This window comes from Anastrepha obliqua, chromosome 3, assembly GCF_027943255.1.
Source record: "Anastrepha obliqua isolate idAnaObli1 chromosome 3, idAnaObli1_1.0, whole genome shotgun sequence".
NCBI lineage: Eukaryota > Metazoa > Arthropoda > Insecta > Diptera > Tephritidae > Anastrepha > Anastrepha obliqua.
In genome coordinates this window covers 79027823-79048256 of record NC_072894.1, presented here as the reverse complement: position 1 = coordinate 79048256, position 20434 = coordinate 79027823, and the positions used below count along the sequence as shown (strand labels likewise).

General features: G+C 35.9%; 1 protein-coding gene across 5 annotated transcripts in view; it reads left to right on the top strand.

The window, feature by feature from the left end:
- The window catches only part of LOC129242863 (protein alan shepard), an 87978-nt gene that overhangs the window by 31097 nt on the left and 36447 nt on the right, over positions 1-20434 (top strand). For 3 of the 5 annotated variants that reach the window (XM_054879751.1, XM_054879755.1, XM_054879753.1), the window contains 3 exons: positions 1269-1507; positions 3704-3762; positions 4585-4709. In XM_054879751.1, the coding sequence (XP_054735726.1) occupies positions 1392-1507; positions 3704-3762; positions 4585-4709 (300 nt within the window). In that variant the 5' untranslated portion in view covers positions 1269-1391. Of the gene's footprint in view, positions 1-1268; positions 1508-3703; positions 3763-4584; positions 4710-20434 lie in introns of those variants that run through there. The other 2 variants (XM_054879752.1, XM_054879754.1) reach the window with 2 other exon arrangements.

Sequence of the window (20434 nt, the reverse complement as noted above, 5' to 3'; positions counted from 1 at the left end):
TCGTTTATTTATTTAGTAAAAAAGGTATTCAAAATAATGAACTGGGATAATTAATTTTGCGCCACCTTATAGTTTATATGATAAATAATAAAAATCGACACAACTCGCAAGGCAAACTCGTCACTAAAGTCCTTTGATGTCGTCAAATGCATCTTTCGACGGCCATGAAAACGATTCGAAATCAATCCTAACACTGGAATAGAAAACCAACTTTCTACAGGTATGCGAAATGCGATTAAACAAATTCAACTCTAATGTATTATCTGGAAGAACGTCCCTCAAAATGGCAAGAATTTGGTAAAAAGATTTCAAAATTTTCAATTTGGTATACCTTCCCACGTAGAACTGAAGACACATTTTCATTAATGAGATTCTGTTAACAGATAAATTTCTGAATTTGAGTGAGTTGAAGAAAGTCGTCATTTCTGCATGCTTAAGTCCAGTAAATTTTTTTTTTGTGCTATAGCGTCCCTCAGCAAACGAACAATATGTACCTACTAGCAATTCAATATTCAAACAATGCTTGCCTTCACACACCATTACCCACCTTCAAATCAACTATCCATTACAAGTCCAAAAAATTAATGACGAAATCATTTCACCTAAAACGTTTTTTATTTTTGGATAGAAAACAATTGGTAATCTGGCAAGTTTGTTAAAATTCCGGCTACACTGCTATATATTTGCATAGTCTTCCTACAGCAGACAAGGTTGCCTAATGTCCTGCTACTTGCCAACTATCAGGCACAGCAAGCAAGCAACTATGCACATTGGGCATCCATCCGTAAAAGAACGCAGACGTGAAACCCGTAGCCCTACCGCCTCAACATTGACTATATGTATGTACATACATATAAACTATTCATACATACATATATGGTTTCATGGGTACGGTGCTGACTGAGACAATTGAGATAAGAAGTAATCGCGCAAATCATGGCGATAGCTGGTTGTCAGCTAACTTGTGTTGATTTTTTGAAATAGCAATCAGACAAGTGAATCTATGTAAGCGCGCACAAACCACTAACAGCCCCTATTGGCAACATACTATTTATATGTAGCTACACACATATGTAAGTGCATTTGTGCAACCAACACATGTGAGGCCACTTCGAGATTTAGTTGACACAGGGCCAAGAAAACGAAACATTGTCTGGGCATTGATGTTTTGCAAAATTAATTATACTATAAAATTTTCAAAGTTAATTTTATGTATATTTTTTCTCTCATTTTAATTTAATTTGTTTTTTTTTTTTTGCTCATTTCAGTACGGTCAGCGTGTACCAACTGCAGCATCGCCAAGTAACACGAATTCAAGCAGCTCATCAAATACTGGGTCGCAGAGCGGAACCCTAAGTACTAGTCTGAGTAATACCAATACAAACACAACAATGGGTCCTAGTAACGGTACCCAACAGCAAGGCGAGCAATTGTCCAAAACAAATTTGTATATTAGAGGATTGCAACAAGGCACAACCGATAAGGATTTAGTAACTATGTGTGCACAGTAAGTATTAATCAAAAGGATGGGAAAAGCTATTTTATGCACATAAGAAAAAACTATGTAATACAATTTTTCGTAAATGGAAAACTGTGTTGAAGGAATGGTAATTAGCGTTTTACTTTTTCGCTTTTGAATATTGACATAAAATTTAATGCTTATTTCTTCACAATCCTCCATAAAGATAAAGTCCACGATTAATTATTTTTTCTACAAAATATTACAGGGGTCGGCACTCGAAGTGTAACCAATTAAAAAGGCCATACATTTAGTTTGGAAAATTACTTTTATTCAATTCAAAATAAAAATTTATGAAAATAATACAAAATTAAGAATCAATTTACTTTTGCTCGATATGACCACCTTTTGCCTTGACTACGGTCCTGAGACGGTCCAGAAACGAATCATCGCAAGCTGCCCGAAAGTGACTTGCAGGTATTTTGGCCCACTCGCGGACGATGGCTTTTTTCAGCGCCTCGAGACTGGTGAATCTTTTAGTTCGCACCTCGCTCTCTAAAATGCTCCAAAAGAGATTAATCCATCTGATTCGCGTCTAGTGAATTTGAGAGCCATTGTGTGGACGTTATGAAGTTTGGAGCGTTGTTTTTTAGCCATTCTTGGTTCAGTCGACCTCTGTGAGATGGTGCCGAGCCCTGTTGAAATGTCTTTGGTCCGCCACCGAAATGTTTGTCTACCCATGGCTTCAAAGCAACCTCCAGAATACTTTCCCGATAATATTTCGCATTTACCTTGACGCCAGGTTCGATGAAAATGATTGGAGAGCGCCCATCTGCGGTTCCGGCGGCCCAAACCATTACCTATGGCGGGTGCTGCCTCCTGGTGGCCAACCGATGACTCAAATTTTTGTATGAACGGTCGGTCAAATAAATGCTATCGTTTTGGGAGTTTACGAATTGCTCAATTTGAAAAATTTTCTCATCAGAAAGAACAATGTTCGGGAATTGAGCGCTTTCGGCCAAGCGAAGCAACTCCTTCGCTCTCTCAAGTGAACTTTGGTGTGAGATTATGCGCCTTTTGGAACTTGTAAGGCTTTACTTTGAGATCATTTTTCAGTATGCTGTCGATGCTCCTGTCTGATATTTTCAATTCTTTCGCCAGTTGATTGGTAATTTGTCAGAGAACCATTTCACGTGACGTTGCAGTCTCTTAAAGACCACCTCCATGACGTTTCGCGATGCTACCAGTATCATTGTAACGAGTAACGGTGCGATAAGCAAACACTTTATTTACTTTAAGGTGCTCGAGCTCACGAACAATCGCTGGTTGTGATTTTCCAGCCAAATATAATGCAATCGCGCTATTACGTTTGAGATTACTGATTTTCTTTTTTCGCGTTTACTCTCGGCAAAATGATTCCGCGCGCTCGTAGACAGTACTCTGGACTATTATTTAGCCAATTAACAGAAAGCTGATGCCCGTGAATCAGCTGCGCGAGCGGTCTGAAGTCGGTTACACCTCGAGTGCCGGACGCTGTATACTTAATAAATAATCTCCACTTTAGGAATCCAATCAAAGTGGCAACTATAGTTTTTACATTTACAATTTTTTCTTTTTAAGAGTTCAGAAAAATGAGCAAAAACCACTCTTTTTCGGTATACTACCTTGTTAGAAAAAGTTCCCGAAATATTTTCAGAAAATTCAAAACACAAGTTTATTCCTTAAAATTGATATTATCACCTTTGAGGTACTCCCCATCAACTGCAACGCATTTATGCCAACGTTTGATCCAGCTCCCTCCCATCAGAGTCGTCTTCGATTTTTCCATTACGTCTTTTCGGCTGCTAAAATGTATTCTCCCGTAGTGGGCTTTTGACTCGAACAAACAGTTAAAATCGCAGGGAGCCATATCAGGTGGATTCGATGGCTGGTATTCGTCTTGTTCTTGGTCAAAAATTCACGGTTATAAGTTCATCTACAGGGTTGCCATATCAAGTGCTTAAGAGTCGAGGTTGTGGCCACAAAATTGGGTAATTTTATCCGTAGTGCAACCCCATAATTTTACCAAATTACAGAACATTCTGAAGACCTCATGCAGATCGTGATATTTCTGATGTATTCTTTCCACATTTTTTTGTGTTTTTTTTTAGTTTAAAAATTTCTATGTTTATGTGCATAAAACGTGAATAATTCCAATCATTTTTGTGCTTGCAAATTTTAACAATTTACTTTTCTTCGTTACAGATATGGAACAATTATATCCACCAAGGCTATTTTAGATAAAACAACAAACAAATGTAAAGGTATTTTTTTTCTTCACCATTTCTCATCTTTATTATTTGTGTGTGTTTTTGTTGTAAAGATCTGAATTTTTTAAGCTTAAATGCAATATACAAATCGAACAAAACAGCAGAAGTTAAATACGAAAAGCTGAAATATTTCAATACCACAACATTTAATTGCTTTCGGTATCGAATATTTTATTGAGTACTAAAGCAGTTTAAAGCTATTTTTTATGAATCTAAGTTTAGTATTTTTGGTCAAGTTTTTTATAAAAAGTATAAGCTATAAATAAATTTAACTCATTTGAATATTTTTCTTACTTTCATTAAAAAATTTATAAAATGTTGCTTATAAATTTTAAATCAAAAAAAGGAAATGCAGTTAAAAAAATACTTGCGTATGCCCAGTTAAAGTAAACTCACCATTAATAAATGTTCATAAATTATAAAAATATTAATAAAATACCGATTTTGTATATTGTTTGTCGGCTTGTTTATTGGATTTTCAACCGGATCACAATTTATAAACAAAAAAAAATATTGATAATCTCTTGTGTTTTATTTTTCTTTTTCTTTTATTTCCACGAAAATTTTGTTTTTGTTTTCCTTTGGTTAAAATGCGTTAATGCTACCATATTTTTGATTTCGTTTGGGTTTGACTTAAACCTCTCCAACACATTCATCAATGTTAAACATAAATAAAAACAAATCACCTTAAATAAATTGTCTCTTCGTATCCAAATCAAATTTTAATTTAATTCGTAAAAAAAAAAAAAAATTTCAATTACAAAATACGTTAATCTCACGTGCCGAAAACAAAAACAAAATATTCTTTCTTTCCAGGCTACGGCTTTGTCGATTTCGAGTTGCCAGCATACGCCGAGGGTGCCGTCAAGGGTCTGCAAGCAAAGGGCGTTCAAGCTCAGATGGCCAAAGTGGGTATCTGGGTGCTTCATAGGCCGGCCATTGTACGTTTGTTTGCATGCAAGTAATACTCACCCCCCACCCCACTTCCATAGTTGGTTCATATTTTACATTTTATATACATTTTTTTTTTTTGGTTTTGTTATTGATGCTTTGGAATTCGTTTTTTTTCTCTATGATTCAGTATTGTTTTTCGATGATATTCAAAAACGAAAAAACAACAATAAGTTTTACAATATTTTTTTTGTTGTAATTTTTTTTTTTGTAATTTTTTTTTGTCTCTTAAAATCCACACTAAACAATGAAGAAAAGTTGATTTTCTAATGCAATCTTTAAAAATCGAGTTTCCGCACGATGCGCTACCATATCAGCGATACAGCAATCTCTCGGCATTGTGTTGAATTTCAAAGAAACAAATCTGCTTAAAAAACTGGCGTCTTCTGCCCCGATTTGTGGTGTGCCTCTTGTTGTTGTTCCACAATTAGAGTTATCCACGTTTTTGTGCTACTGCCGAAAATCAGGCGGTTGTTATGGGAAGTTTACTCATGGTAGAGATGCCATGACCTCTGAGAGGTTTGTCATTGCCTCCCGAGGGGCAAACGCTATTACAATTTCGTTTTTCAATAATTTTATTCCAAAATAAATAAAAGACGTTGAGTGTTGGAAATCTTTATATAGACCTTTTCGCGCTTCACTGCTTGTCTGCCTTGTTCACAAGTGTCAAATATGATTACCGTACGACACAACTTGCAAAACTTATCGCATCTTCCAATAGGCTGATTAATTTTGCGGCACTTTGCAGAAACACAAACTTCGATAACATTTGAAGCCAGTACGAGTACATTGAAAATTTGCACAAGCTAACATTTTAGCAAGCAGCAGAAAGGTAGCGTGAGGCAGTACTTCCTTCGCCCCAAATGTCAAAACTCAGTTACCTTATAGATTTTCTATAGGTTAGAAAATGGTAAATGCGTATAAGATTTAAATAGTGCGTTAAATAACTATAGCACCAGCACTTTTTGTCAAATTTTGCCAATTTTTGCCAAAAATTTTGAGTTGTGACCCTTTTGTATTTAGGGTGCGAAATATATCGATGTGGTAAACTTCTATGTGTGTAAAGACTTGCCTATTTTATTCTTTAAATATTTAGACTAATTTTGTTTGTGAAATTTTTTTTTAAGTTATAAACCTTTTAAATTCCCTATTAATCAAGTCCAGTGAACACCATGTCGGTTTTTGCTGTGCGATACCTTGCCCATAAAATGAACTGTTCATTCAAGTTTTCTATTGATACCCTTTCGCTGGCCTGCTACTATTTCATGCTACCAAATTTGCCACATTAAAAATTTTATTAAAAGCCCATTACGGCAACGAACTTTCCGGTGCTTTAACACAATTGCTGCTCAGGCTATATCAGTATTTTGTGCCGTTAAAGGTATTGTACAAGAACATATTTCAACAATTCCTGCTCTGCAGTAAATTAAATTTAGTCGAAAAAAGCGCAGAACCAATCCACTTTTGAATGATGCTAGTCCTTGCTTGATTTTAAACAAATGCCATGGCGGATGTAGCAATTTAACACTTTCCTTTGATTGTGCACCAGTTTCGGACTAGTCTTATTTGATTACCCGCGGCTATCTCATTTCCTAAACACGAAGTCGTAACATAGGCGATGATGGTAATGCAATTAGCCTGTATACAATGACGACTAATACTTTGTTTTATTTGAGCTAGTCTCAATTTTTACTAGTAAAAACATAGTATAGGTATATACTTAACTACAGATGTATGTATTATATATTCTGTGAAATAAGTTCCGAATTTTAGTGGGCTCATTTTCATTTCGACACGTTTTTTCGCAATCTGTCTTTTAGTTTGTTGAAGAAAGTTGATAAAATAAGATGGTTCAGTAATGGCTGCCAATGTCGATATTTCCATGCTTTAAGTATTAAGTTTTGCAAACAAAAATCGCTGGAGGAGCCTAGGAGCTGATCTTGCACCGTTAATCTCCTATTTGTACAGCAAATACATATTTGTCCAATTTCTAAAAAAGTCTGACAAATTCTTCCTATGCCCACTTTACCCAACTCTCTCTCTCACTGATCAGAGCCCATCCAAATAATACCTAGATCACAACACTTAGTCCTACAACTTACGCCTCATAGATCGTCATACATACTCGTACATATGTACAACTCAAATGTAAGGACGAATGTGCTTAAAATACATATAAATTTTGAATTATTCGTTATGCAAATTGCGATGTACTCTTTAAATTGTTCTCCATTAAATTTTGAGTTATGCAGTACATACAAGGTTTAGCCTCTTTAACCCAAAACTTATTTGACAGAATACTGTTACCCGCACATACGCAGATTCTGTTCCGTTCATTGCTCTAATTATCACCATTCGGACCAACAAGCGCGAACTGCCCACCGCCACCACATTTATAAATTGGCTGCCTACATAGTAGCAGAGCATCCCACACAAAAATCGGTAGCAAAGATTGCAATAAAAGCCCAAATAATTGCTTAAGGATACAAATATGTACATATGTATGTATGTATGTGTAAATATGTATGCGCGGCGTGGAAGTTTGAATCCTGTTGGCAGCTTGAGGGCTTACAATAGCTTTCTTTAAACAAGTATATATGTGTATGTGCCTGTATTAGTTTATGTCCTACCGACTTCAAGGAACTTCGTCAAATATTGCCACACTCTCTTTATCTATCTCTCTTCCTTTTTATTTTCATACCATATTTTACGCCCCTATTATGATGGATCATAAAAGGAAAATGGCATTATTTCTTACTGCGCTGCAGGGCGCCTCAGCTCAAATTCACGCGCTGATATGTCTCTACACAATGTGTACAAATATTATCGGTTTTTACATTGTTGCTGCTTATATGTACAGTCTGTCTAATAGAAGCGTGACCGGCATAACTTGGAAACCATTTGACCATTGACCATTCGATACTAACAAACTAATGTTTGAACTTATAATATTTATTGTACGCAATAGCTTCATATGTTCATGTCATAATTTGTGTTAATTCCTACGCAATGTGTGGAAGTAATCGGCTACAAATTAGCCAGATTTGCCTTGATAACAGTTTGAACGCACATATTTATTGTCCTTTAAGTTTTTGCTTAACTCTTGCCCAAAGATATTCAATAAGGTTAGTATCAAGCGACTGTGAAGGCTAACCCCACATTTAAATCCCATTTTGCTATCGTTATCTTCTTATAAAATCCAAGGTTGGTTAGCTTTTCCAAACATCTTCGCAGCTGAAAATAAGAATGCGTTCGGTAAATTTTGTTCTTTAAAACTGCGTTCATGGCGGTAAACACAAATAAACGGCCAAAACCATTCATTCGCCCAAAAGGAAGATTCATCCGTGAATACTACGTTTTACCAATTTTCTTCTGAATTTGCCTGCGCCCATGCAAGTATCCTTTTCAATGTGTGATGATGAGAGCAACCGTTTTTTTTTTTTTTTCAATTTGTTCCAGAATTTGCCGACTTCTGCACGTAAACGTCTTTGAATTGTGTCTTTAAATACATTAACACCTTTCCTTAAAACTGCCTCAGCTTCATGCAACGATAATTTCGGCTTTGTCACAAGCAAATCTGATCTTGCTTTGGGGAGATATTTATTTTGGGCCTCAACCGGAGAAGTCGTCAACATTTGTATCTTCAATATACCGTTGCACATTCGACTTCATCAAATATTTTGCTGCAGATACGCGTGTCAAAAAATGGAGCTTTATAGCTTAAGCAGATGGTGACGTCAATCGGGATTAACTACTTAATACGGAATTATGTCAGGAGTTCAGTGCAACTAATGCGGATTGACAACTAGACTCTCATAACTCTCTCTCTAAACTCTCATAATATAAGCGGATTAGGGGAATTTTCGATGGTAACATGGATGCCCGAAAAATGACAGTTGATATCTATTGTGAATGAAGCTTTTAATCAGAAGAACAAGAAAAGCTGAATACAATTCCAGTTGGCCTTAACACGTTCGAAATTTAATTAATTGTTTTGATATTGGGAAGCAGTGTGAGACAATTTAAGTTTTTTTTTAAATAAATAATTATTTTTCTGTATCAGGGTAGTTAACACTCGTATCTTTTACTGGCAAAACTATCTCATAAACAAATCAGCTGTTCACTAATCCGTCTAACAACCGTCTGTCACACTACAATTTTAATCAGTACTAACTGCGCCAGTAATCGCCATTAACGCCGCCTTCTGTCTAGGCTATGTACATCGGAAGACTGCTTTAAATCGTTTCTCATGCGCGGAACTCATTTTCTTATTTAAAAATAAAATTCGATCTATAAATTTTACACAAAACTAAGAAACTGCACAAAACGTATTGCCAAAAGGATACGCCTATTTAACAGTATATTAACCTTTTTACAACGGAACTCCAAGTTTGACTTTTGCCGGCCACACTGCTATTAGACAGACTGTACTTACATTTAGCCAATTGCCGTGACAGTTGATATTCACAATTATAATTACATTCCATGCGAGCTTTCAATGAAAGCCTGGCGGGGGCAATGTTTTTTATATCAGGAAAATATAATTAAATTAGCCAGAATTCGTAACAGGAATTCATGTCACTTTTGGCCAGCTGTCTAATAATACGCGCGTGCATATGCACTTATATATATGTATGTATGTATGTGTGTATACAAGGAATTATAAGTTATAAAGGAATCTGACAACGTTTTTCATCACATTTGCTAATTATTTTTTCATGCTAATTCTTGTCAAAATACTCGTATAGAGATTCTTTGCGAAAGTTCACGCGAGAAAGCCAGGTAACTGACAATAACCACAAGAGGCATTTAACTTATTTCTCAATTATCTATGTACATATATATTTTCTTTATACGTTTGTTATACGTTTTTTCATTGTCTTATTACTTCATTTATATTCGTAGTTGTCCCAAAGTCCCAAATACCTCTAATATTAGTCTATACGCGTAGATGCCAAAAACATACTTACTTGAAACAAATGTAGATTAATCATTAGTGAAAAGTTCAATAGACATTCTTAGTATAAATTACACACGTATATATGTATGTTTTTTTTTTGTAATAACAGTTTTCATCCTTTTAGATTCGACTTTTATTTAGTGTACAATTACCATTTTATAAACCTACATAAATACACACTTGATATGAAAACTATAGTCGAGCGTATGAATGTATGTAGCTGTAGTTTGAGAAAGCTTTAGAAGGTTTGGCACAAAAGTAGAGCTGAATTGAAGAGAGGATTATTTTTAATTATGCAAATTGTACGCTTAAAGAATAATAAAATTTGAAATCCAGACTTCTGCGTTGTTAGCTGAAACTCTGGAATAGAACCCTGTTGGGTAAATGTCGCTCTTCAAAATGCTATTACATCTCTTCTTCGTAAAAGTTGTAAATTTGTGTTGTTACACATGGCGAATTGAGGTGATTTCCATGGTGAAAAAGGATTTAGAAGTTGTGGCCAACATCAGACCGTTAACCGGCTCTCAGCGAATTTGAAGGAATCAGCTGATTTGCTGGCATCACCTGTTATGTGACCTCGGTTTGTTTGTTTACGACAAAAGTGAGATTGTGTTGGTGATACTCGAAAAAATTAACGCAGTCACTACACATCTGACTTCGTTGCCATCTGAGCAACTTCTGATTAGAAAAGCGTAAGAATCCGTTTGTGCTGTCAAGTCCTCTATGACGTAGTAGCCCAAGTTACTCTCACAATTTTGCCTTGGAATTTCGCTAAATCTTGCAATCTATCATTCTTGCGTGCGCACGATTTATTCTATTGTTCTTGACTTTCCACTCACTTTTACTTATTCTACCTCTTCTTTTCGTTTGTTTATTCTCTGTACTCGCGTCAAGGGTCTTTGAAATTCGTAAGCTTGTATTCTATCATTCTTGCCAACAACCTTGACTCATAGCCATACACCAAGCCTGGTTTGTGTAAGTAATCGGTAAGGCCTTTAACTTTATGGTAGGAGTGCCCACGAGAGTTACAACTGACAAATGGATGTTTTTACATAGTATCATTGCTATACGAGCTGCCAGATATAGCGTAATTAAATAAAATCGAGGATTTTCCTTTATAAATAAAATACAACAAAATCTGTCGAACATTTTTTTGTTTCATCATCTTTTCAGTCTTTGCCATTTAAGCGCGAAATACGGGATACATATATCAAAATTTTGTAGGAATTCTCGATATATCATTTATAACGCATGTAATTTCATTCTTGAGCTCTTGAATCCTTTAGCGATTATTAACATGGGTCATACCTTTCATGTAACCCCAGAATTTCAATGGTGTCAAACCGCAAGTTTGCGGCGGCAATTTGACCTCACTGTTTCGTAAGATAATGCGACCTGAGAACTGAGGACCATTGATTTTTTTTTTATACGCTGATTGACAAATGCCATCGTTCTGTTGTAACCGCAGATTGTCCTAGTACATGCCATCTAACCATAACAGTGCCACCGGCATCATTTTCGAAGAGGTACGGTCCGAAAACTCCGCCAGCCCAAAACCACTCGAAACAGTGACAGTTGGAGATGCATGAATTTTTCTTGAATGACACGTGGATTTTCAATACCCCAAATGCGTCAGTTTTGCCTGTTAACATATCCGTTTGGATGAAGATGTGCCTCATCGCCCAGCAATCAGCAATGCACGAAATGCATTTCTTGCAGAACGACAATTTTTATGAAACGTTTGGATCACTTTTACGCGTTTTTTAATTTCTGTGACTAAATTTTCCAAAGCCATGACTTGGTTGGTTGAAGCGGTGATCCACCACGGATCCAATTAATGCTTCCGCAAACAAAATCAGAGTACAACCACTTGCTGATATTATTCTCGTCATGCGACGCTGAAGGCATAGTTGGTTGGTTGGTTGTTGTGGTGATTCACCATTCGGTTTCTGCATCCTCGCTACCAACAAGTATACGATTATTTCTTTCCGACTATATTCAGTCTGTGCGATTGAGGTATCTTATAGGGTTGATTACGTCTATGCCGGTTAGCTCTTCGAGGTTTTCAAAAAGTGGGCTTACCAACGATTAGCATCCTCGTCTTCCATGAAGCAGGGCAATAACAGAGGAAATCGAAGATAGTTTCGTTTTTATATATTATAAAGAATGCCCATTTTGGCTGCCTGCGCTCCTTTGGACCAAAAACCAGTCACTTATCACTGCCGTGAATCTGCAATTATTCCTTCATTTTATATTTGTCAATGTTGACGTTTGTTTATGGTTGCAGATGGGCATAACGTTTTGCTAACTTTGTATGTTGTCTGATCCTTCCATTTAAAGGGTGGTTAGGTTTCAAGGGCCGGTGTTGATTTTGAATTAAATACAATTTTTTAGGAAATTATTGTCATTTCTGTTTATTATGATAATATTGGTATGGCTCAATTACGTATGGAACAAAATATCGGTCAAATGGCCGATGGTCCAAATTTCCGATGACGCTGAGGCATAATTGAGGTTCTATGCCGTTAATCTCATCGTTATCTCATCCTTTAGCTCTTGAATTGTTGCTGGCTTATCGACGTACACCTTTTCTTTCAAATAACCCCAAATAAAGAAGTCCAATGGTGTGAAATCACATGACACCACCATCACCAATTGACATAGCCGCGACGTGAGATTATTCGGTCATCAAATTTTTCGCGCAAAGTAGCCATTGTTTCGTTAGCTGTGTGACAAGTGGCACCGTCCTGTTGAAACCACATATCGTCCACATCCATATCTTTCAATTTGGGCCATAAAAAGTTCGTTATCATCTCACGATAGCGAAAACTATTCACAGTAACTGCCTGACCGGCCTCATTTTGGAAAAAATACGGCCCAATGATGCCGCCGGCCCATAAACCGCACCAAACAGTCATTCTTTGTGGGTGCATTGGTTTTTCGGCAAACACTCTTGAATTATCATTCGCCCAAATGCGGCAATTCTGCTTATTGACGAATCCACTGAGGTGAAAATGTGCCTCATCACTGAAGATGATTTTATTCGAAAATTGGTCATTCACTGTTGCCATTTCCTACCACCTTTCTGACCATTGACGATGCTTGAAATGGTCAAGAGGCTTTAGTTCTTGAGTCAATTGCACCTTATAAACGTGTAAATGCAAATCCTTATGCGTAATGTTCATCAACGAAGAGCGTGAGAGGTGCAATCGTTGAGCACGACGACGAGTTGAGGTGGACGGCTCTTCAACCACACTATCGCGAACAGCTGCAATATTTTCTGCAGTACGAGCCGTACGAGCATGCACTGGTGTTTTTACATCTCCTACAGACACGGTTTACTCAAACTTTTGCACAATTTTTCCGATTGTACGAACAATTGGACGATTAAATTGCTCGGAAAAATCACGAAATGCGCGATATGCATTTTGATTTGAACGCCCGTTTTTATAATAAGCCTGAATAACTTTAACGCGTTGCTCGATTGTGTATCTTTCCATGGTTCAAATTGAGTTAGTCTGAAATTGAAAAATGCGAAATGAGGTTGACGTTTAGGTGTGGTTCATATTCAACATCGGCCCTTGAAATTTAAAGCCGCGATTCGTAGACAATTTGAGGAGATTGAGCCTCGATTCTGCAAGAACATTATTCATTGCAGATTCCCCTCTTATCAGTTCGTCGGCTTTTTCCTTTCCTTCTATGTTCCGATGTCCCGAGACCCAGATTAAGGTAACGTTATGGGTTAAGTTCAAGGTGGTAAGGCCAAAGCCTGTAGTACCAATTCAAAAAAAAAAAATATATATATGGGGCATTCTTCGCCAACCGGACACCCCCATCTGCCCAGAACAGTTTTTATAAAAAAAAATTTTTCCCTATGCCGAAATAAAAGCTTATGTCATGTACTTTAATTTGTCATGTGGCACTTTTTAAATACTAAAAAGCCATTCCTTCCAAATCTCAAACAAAAAGGAAGTGATTATTAAAAGATTTTCCAATTCTCCAGAAGAAAAAAAAGTTTTACTGTGAATTCTCCTCAAACATGATGCTCGGGGGTTTCTGGGTTCGCTGCTGAATATAAATATTGAAGGAAATTGCTGAAATTGGAATTTTTTTTTTCATAATACAGGATTTTTTTCAAAGTAAAACTTTTTTTTCTTCTGGAGAATTGGAAAATCTTTTAATAATCACTTCCTTTTTGTTTGAGATTTGGAAGGAATGGCTTTTTAGTATTTAAAAAGTGCCACATGACAAATTAAAGTACATGACATAAGCTTTTATTTCGGCATAGGGAAAAATTTTTTTTTATAAAAACTGTTCTGGGCAGATGGGGGTGTCCGGTTGGCGAAGAATGCCCCATATATATAAAAAAAATTAACAAGTCACAAATAATTGCGGTCCAAAATCTGAATAGCTTTTGAATCACCCTATCTATACCTGTTGTATCAAATTTTTATGAGTACTCAGGCCCTAATCATTTAATAATGGAATTTCTGTGATCACCCTGAATATCACCCGCCCACCTCTGAACTCACTGAACAACAATACAAATATGTAACTAAAACTTAGGTTATTGAACCTTAAGGTTCTGCTTTTTCATTTACTTGGGATAAGATTAGGGTGCGGTAAGTTAGACGCGATAAAACGAATTTTCGATTAAATCAAATCAACGGGGTCATCAATAATATTTTAATTGCTTAATGCTTTAATTATACGTTGGCTATTAAAAAAACGTTAGTTTTTGTAAAATTAAATAATATTTTAATACTAAAAATTAGACAATAATGTAACACTAAAAACTTTTCAACTTATCATTTAGATTCGACTGCAATCACAAATCTATTTAAAAAGTCTCAGATCGAAATCTCTACGCTTGAATAAAATAACTCTCTACGGCGTACCAAACCTTCCGAAGCTCAGATTTTCTCTCAGTATCACGTATAAACATATCTAAAAATTTGTATTTGATATACTTATCTGAAATATTAATTTTCTCCAATAATTCCTTTAGCAGTAAAGAAACAAATCTAATTTAGAAGTTCGTTCTTCCGAAATGTAGGTAACTGCGTACCATTTTGAATAATAAAAAATCCATACCATATCAAAATTATACACACATAGTAAGTTACAACTTTGTCTCCATTACGTAAAGTATTTTATACGTATTAATTGTACAGAAGTTTTTAAAGTAAATTTCTAGAAAATAGAAACTAATTGAGAAAACCATATAATATGTAGGTACTTAAATTGTAAATTTTATAAGTGAATTTTTTTCAAAAAACCATTAGTAGTAAAATACACGAGTAGCTTATTCGATAGTAAATCCAAACAAAATCTTTATTTTTCATAAAACATAACACACTAAATTTAAATTACGAAAATTCGGGTATACACCGCCGAAAATTTCAAAACTTCCGCCGCTCTTCCGCTGAATTGAAGCCCGTGACTAATTCGATAACTTTTCTTTACCGTGCAAACGACTGGTAAATGTGAGCCGATACGCTCTAGAAAGTGTTCATTATTACCTTGCTGTTTGTGCAACTGCAACTTGTTAAAAAGTAGTTACTCATACGAAAATAAATACGAAGGTCTTTATTGGTGTGAATTATTTATCATAAATAAATCTCTCAGACTCAATATCGCGCCAATGGCATTTTATATTTTTTGCGCCCAATAATGACAACACAGTAAATTAGTAGTCAAAATTACTTTATTGGTTTTCAAAATATTCTTCTTGGAAGTCAATACGGCTTTGCACTCGCTTGAACCAATTTTCAAAACACTTTTACCTCTCAGAAGGGGATACGACCAAAACGAGTTGTTTATAGACTTCAACAGCGTTCAGCGCGTTCGAGCGTTGAAAAACGTTGACCTCGCCTTTTTTTGTTTTTGATGTTCGGGAACAAAAATAAATCATTGGTTGCCAAATAATCGAGCCTGTAAGGCGGATGACCCATTAATGCGATCTTTTGAGCGTTCAAAAACACACTTGCATGAACCGATACGAAAAAGCTCACAATTTCTTGGTGAAAGATGATTCGTCTGCGGCAGTTGATTTCCTTAATTCTCCAAAAACTTCAGATTTTCCGATGCTCATTTTCAGGTCATCGTTCGCTTTGAGGTGTTTCTTCCTGTTTTGTTTCCGGGTCAAATGCAGAGTTTGGATAAACTTTGTCACCTGTTACGATTTCATAGACGTGCTTTGCATAACCCCGGCTGAATTTATTGAATATCACCAAAACCAATAGACACGAAACCTTTTTTGGAAATTTGTCAAATTATGTGGTATCCAACGAGCACAAATCTTCTTGACAACCAAATAGTCATGAATATTGAATGTCAGCTCATCCTACTAATGTCCAAGGATTCCTTTAGCTTGACATATGTCACATGACAATATTGGGTTTTTGGAACAAAAACCGTTTTTTTGACAGTCTTCAAAAAGTTCACGCTACCAGGATCAACTGCCACGTTGGAACTCATTGTCCCAGTTGTTCAGTTGAGTTGAGTGCCAAAAGTCGAAGTAAGTTGATCAATGCCCTTCTCTTTCGATTATCCACGTCGAAAATCGTGAAAAGTCAAAGCACGATGTTTTCATGAGTTAATTCTATCCTTTGAGTGAGATGAATTTTTCATCTGGCTGGCTGGAAAAAAAATAAAGCTCGTAAGTGAAAACGTTATATGTAAACCTTTTTGATAAAAATATCGAATTGCAGCTCATCACACGTAATTTTGCAAAGGCGCAAATATAAAAGGCAACCCTCGTTTATTTTCAACATTACGAAATCAATGATGATTGTACGGTTTGTCTTTGACTCACCTCAAATATGCAAAAGTAAAGAAAGGCCAGTAGAATATGGAAGCGATTCAAGAAGCAAAGGTTGAAGATAGTAAGATTATTTCACTTTTAGAGGGCAACGATGGCATAAATGCATACGATTTGAAGCCGAAGATATCTAACTGGGATGGGATATCGGGCATCTATACCTGGAAGGAAAAGTGTTTGCAATTAACGAAAGCTGCCTCTGCACCTTCATGGTACGATACGAAGGCTGTATAATAATTGCCTGGTTTAGGTCACAGATGCTAATATTTTCAAAGTAACATTTTTCTTAAAATTAACTTATCGCATCATTACTGTCAAACTAGCAAGCCGTTCGTCATTTTTGTTTGTAAATCATATCCATTAAAAAAATTGATTTATCGAGGAACTTTTTACGAGCCCTCTGTACCTTCGTTATCAACTACAAAATATTGGACAGCTGACTTTAAACGAGGCCGTCTGGACCGTTGAAATGCGGTTATCAACTTAGAAAAATTCCCAGTATTATGATAAATGATAGGAGAGTGAAAAAATATGGGTATTTCAATTGAATGGGTACAAAATGTTTCAACAGCTCATTTGCATATGAAAAAAAATCCGAGAGATCGGTGCTACGATTGCTCACAATTGACAATAAGCATGCACGTAGGTCAACTTCTAAAATTCAATAATTATTTCCCATTCTCCAAATCGGTTCGACGGTAAAAAAATTGGCTCTAACGATGATGAAGTCATTGCTGGAACCAACGCGTATTTCGATGAATTGCATTAATCTTTCTTTTTAATGTGGAAGCAAAGGATAGAAAAACATTGGGCTAAATGTAACGAGCTGAAAGGAGGCTAGGTTGAAAAGCAAAATACATTTCAAATAAAAAAAAGTTTTTTTACTTGTGATCAACAGGTGCTGCTTAGGTCTGGTCTTGAGGGACTTTCTGCCGTTCTTACTATCCATAAGCCCCCGACAAAATTCTGGGTACACCTTTCAATGATTCCTATGACACCTGTAGCACCAGTAATCAAGAGACAGAGAACCACTCTAAGAGCTGCAATATTTTTCTACCCTATCACACAATGTTTTCAATTTTATCAAATACCCTGGGTGATTTTACTACACTCCTCTGGGAACTACGGTATGAAAATGGCACTCAAGGCATTGGCATCCTGTGAGGTTAAGTCCTCATTGATCCTTGAGTACAACGAGAAATTGAATATGCTAGAAACGCACAATCGCACCGGCTCTAAGGGTCCCAGAACACAGCGGTATACCTGGGAGCCCTGAAGTGGATGAATTGGCTAGAGAGGCTGCAACCTCGTTATTAATAGGACCCGAGCTCTTCCTTGCTATTGGACAACACACCATCAAGGAGACGCTTAAAGGTAAAGAGCTAAGGCTAAGAGACGTTAGCTAGCATCAAATGATGGGGCTACGCCAGGCGAAGTCCTTACTGAGGAGGGTTTATTCAAAAGAGGTTTAGGAAATTCATAACCCTCTCTAAGGATAAACCGACAATGCTAACGGGCATTATCACAGGTCATTGCAGATTGTGCAGTCATCTGTACAGGATAGGGATATGCTCCACTGACTCCGATCGTTTCTGCGATCAAACGCCAGAGACTCCAATAGCGCGAAGAAAGTTGAGATATCTTGGACAGTTGCAGCCAGAAAAAAGTCATTTACGCTCAACCAAACCTAGCTCTATTTTCACTTTTTAACGGATGAGGTTGGGATTGGGTTGAGGTACTGAGCTGAGTAGAGGGCTTAAAAGGTCATGAGGTCGAAGTGCGAACCTCGATTTCTATTATTCATTCATTTAATCTTTGATGTAATTTCCTAAATAAATAAATTCCTTGAAAATGTTTTGAAAATTTTTTAAATAATGTTTAAGGGGATCTATGACCTTAGAGTTCATCTCAATTTTAGGAAATATTTGCGGGATAAGCTTATTGTTGTTTTGAATATTTCATTCTATAGTTATTGTCGAAAAATTAAAAGTTAAATAAAAAACGATTCCAATACACATACAACAGGGTCTTTCAAGTGCGTTAACAATTTTATGAACTGCTGTTACAGTTCGAAATAGACTCGAAAAACGCCTAGTAAGAGATGTGCAATTTGATCAAATTATTCCTATACCGCTCGGGCAACGTTTAAAAGTAATTTGAATCTAAAACGGATGGTTTTGCTGGAAAAACATCTTCGTAGACGAATCTGATTTTCATTTGAAGTGGTACGTAAATAAACGAAAATTCCCACAGTAATTTGGCATCAGAATATCCACGGCAATATATTGGTAATACTTTTTCTTTGCCGCACTACTATTTGGTGGGCATTGTGGTCAGTAGGTGTCATTCGGCAATTTTACATTTCACGTGAAGTGCGTTTATCGCCAATGGATTGCCTATGTAGAAAAGTTATGAAAGTATCCTTTTTTTCGTTTTTGGTTTTGGTTGTTGATTAGACGGATATTGGCAATATCACTCGTTTACTGCAATCGTATCATAATCTAGAACTCCAAATGTTGAGCAAAATGGCGCCAAAGTTCTTAATTTATTTTGCCGCTCTAAGTAAAAGTACAGAAAATATGTCTAATGAACTACTGTTAACATTTCACAGAGTATAAAAAAGAAGAATAATTTATTGGGAATATTTTCCATGGAACCATCTCAAAGAAAGAGAATAGAGAGAAATTGAGAGATAACGTTCGGCCTAAAATTGCGGGGATAGGGTCCCAGTTATGCCTGAATGTCATAAAAAATGTTACTACATAAAAGAACTGACATCGGGAATTTGGAAGTGCAAGGCGGCACAATCTTGTTTTTGAATAGCGTTTTTACTAAATCAAAAAAGAAAAAGTATTTTGCAAATCTTTATTTTGAACTTAACGCGCTCCATTGCTTGTCTGTTCCGATGGGGTGATTAATTTTGCGCCAACCTTTATTATTTTTCATTCATGCATACATTGCAGATCCTCTACTCTTACTGCATATGTACATATATCCGTAATTTGAATTCAAAGAAGGAAATTCGTGCTTGAAAGACTCTTGAAATTTTAACAAAACCAAGTATGTAAATAAAATTTTTCTGATATGCAAAAAAGTAAATGATAAAATATTGAAGCGGGGTATCACATTTAATCCTTCACAAATTATCACAACTGTAGCTTTGTTCATTAACGTTTTAAGTACACATTAAAAGTGAGAGCGTAATAAAAAAAATTGAAGAAATTTTTTTTTTTAAAGGAAGCAAAAAATTAGTTAAAAGTACAAGCAAAAAGACAGTAGACCGTTTTGAAAATACTTTTTTTATTATATTGTAATTAATTTATAATTCCTACAGACTTTTGATAAAACTGCATATTTAGCGTGCGCAGGTTTTGCCTTTGGATAAATGAATTATGAACGTTTAAAGAAGGATTTACGCAATGTTTTTTATTCAAATTTAATTAAGCGAAAGCTATTAATGATTAATAGTTTAAGTATAACCTTGGAAACAAACAATTTACTGCCTGTAAGTTTATTACCTTTGCCTATAATTATTTATGAACCTGAAATTGTTTGCTTATGTGGATTAAAATTTTACTTAACCAATAGTTTCGGTAGCTTATGCTTAAATATGTTTGTAATTTTAATTAAAAGTACAATAAAATAAAAAAATGCACCAGCGAAATACTCAGCTCCCTCTCACACGCGTTGTTACGCTCTCGCTTTTGTGCAATTAAAACAAAAAACTAATAATGAGCAAAGCTAATACTCAAAAATGAAGTCTCTAAGTACCAAAGCATTCATGCAAGTACTTAAGTTGGCAGAACAAATACAACTATAACACATATAACTATAAACTATCCAAATCGGCGTAGTTTCGCTGGAGGAGAGTTACCCATACAAAAATGAATTTTATATCGAACACAATAGAATCATTAACCCATCAAGCATCA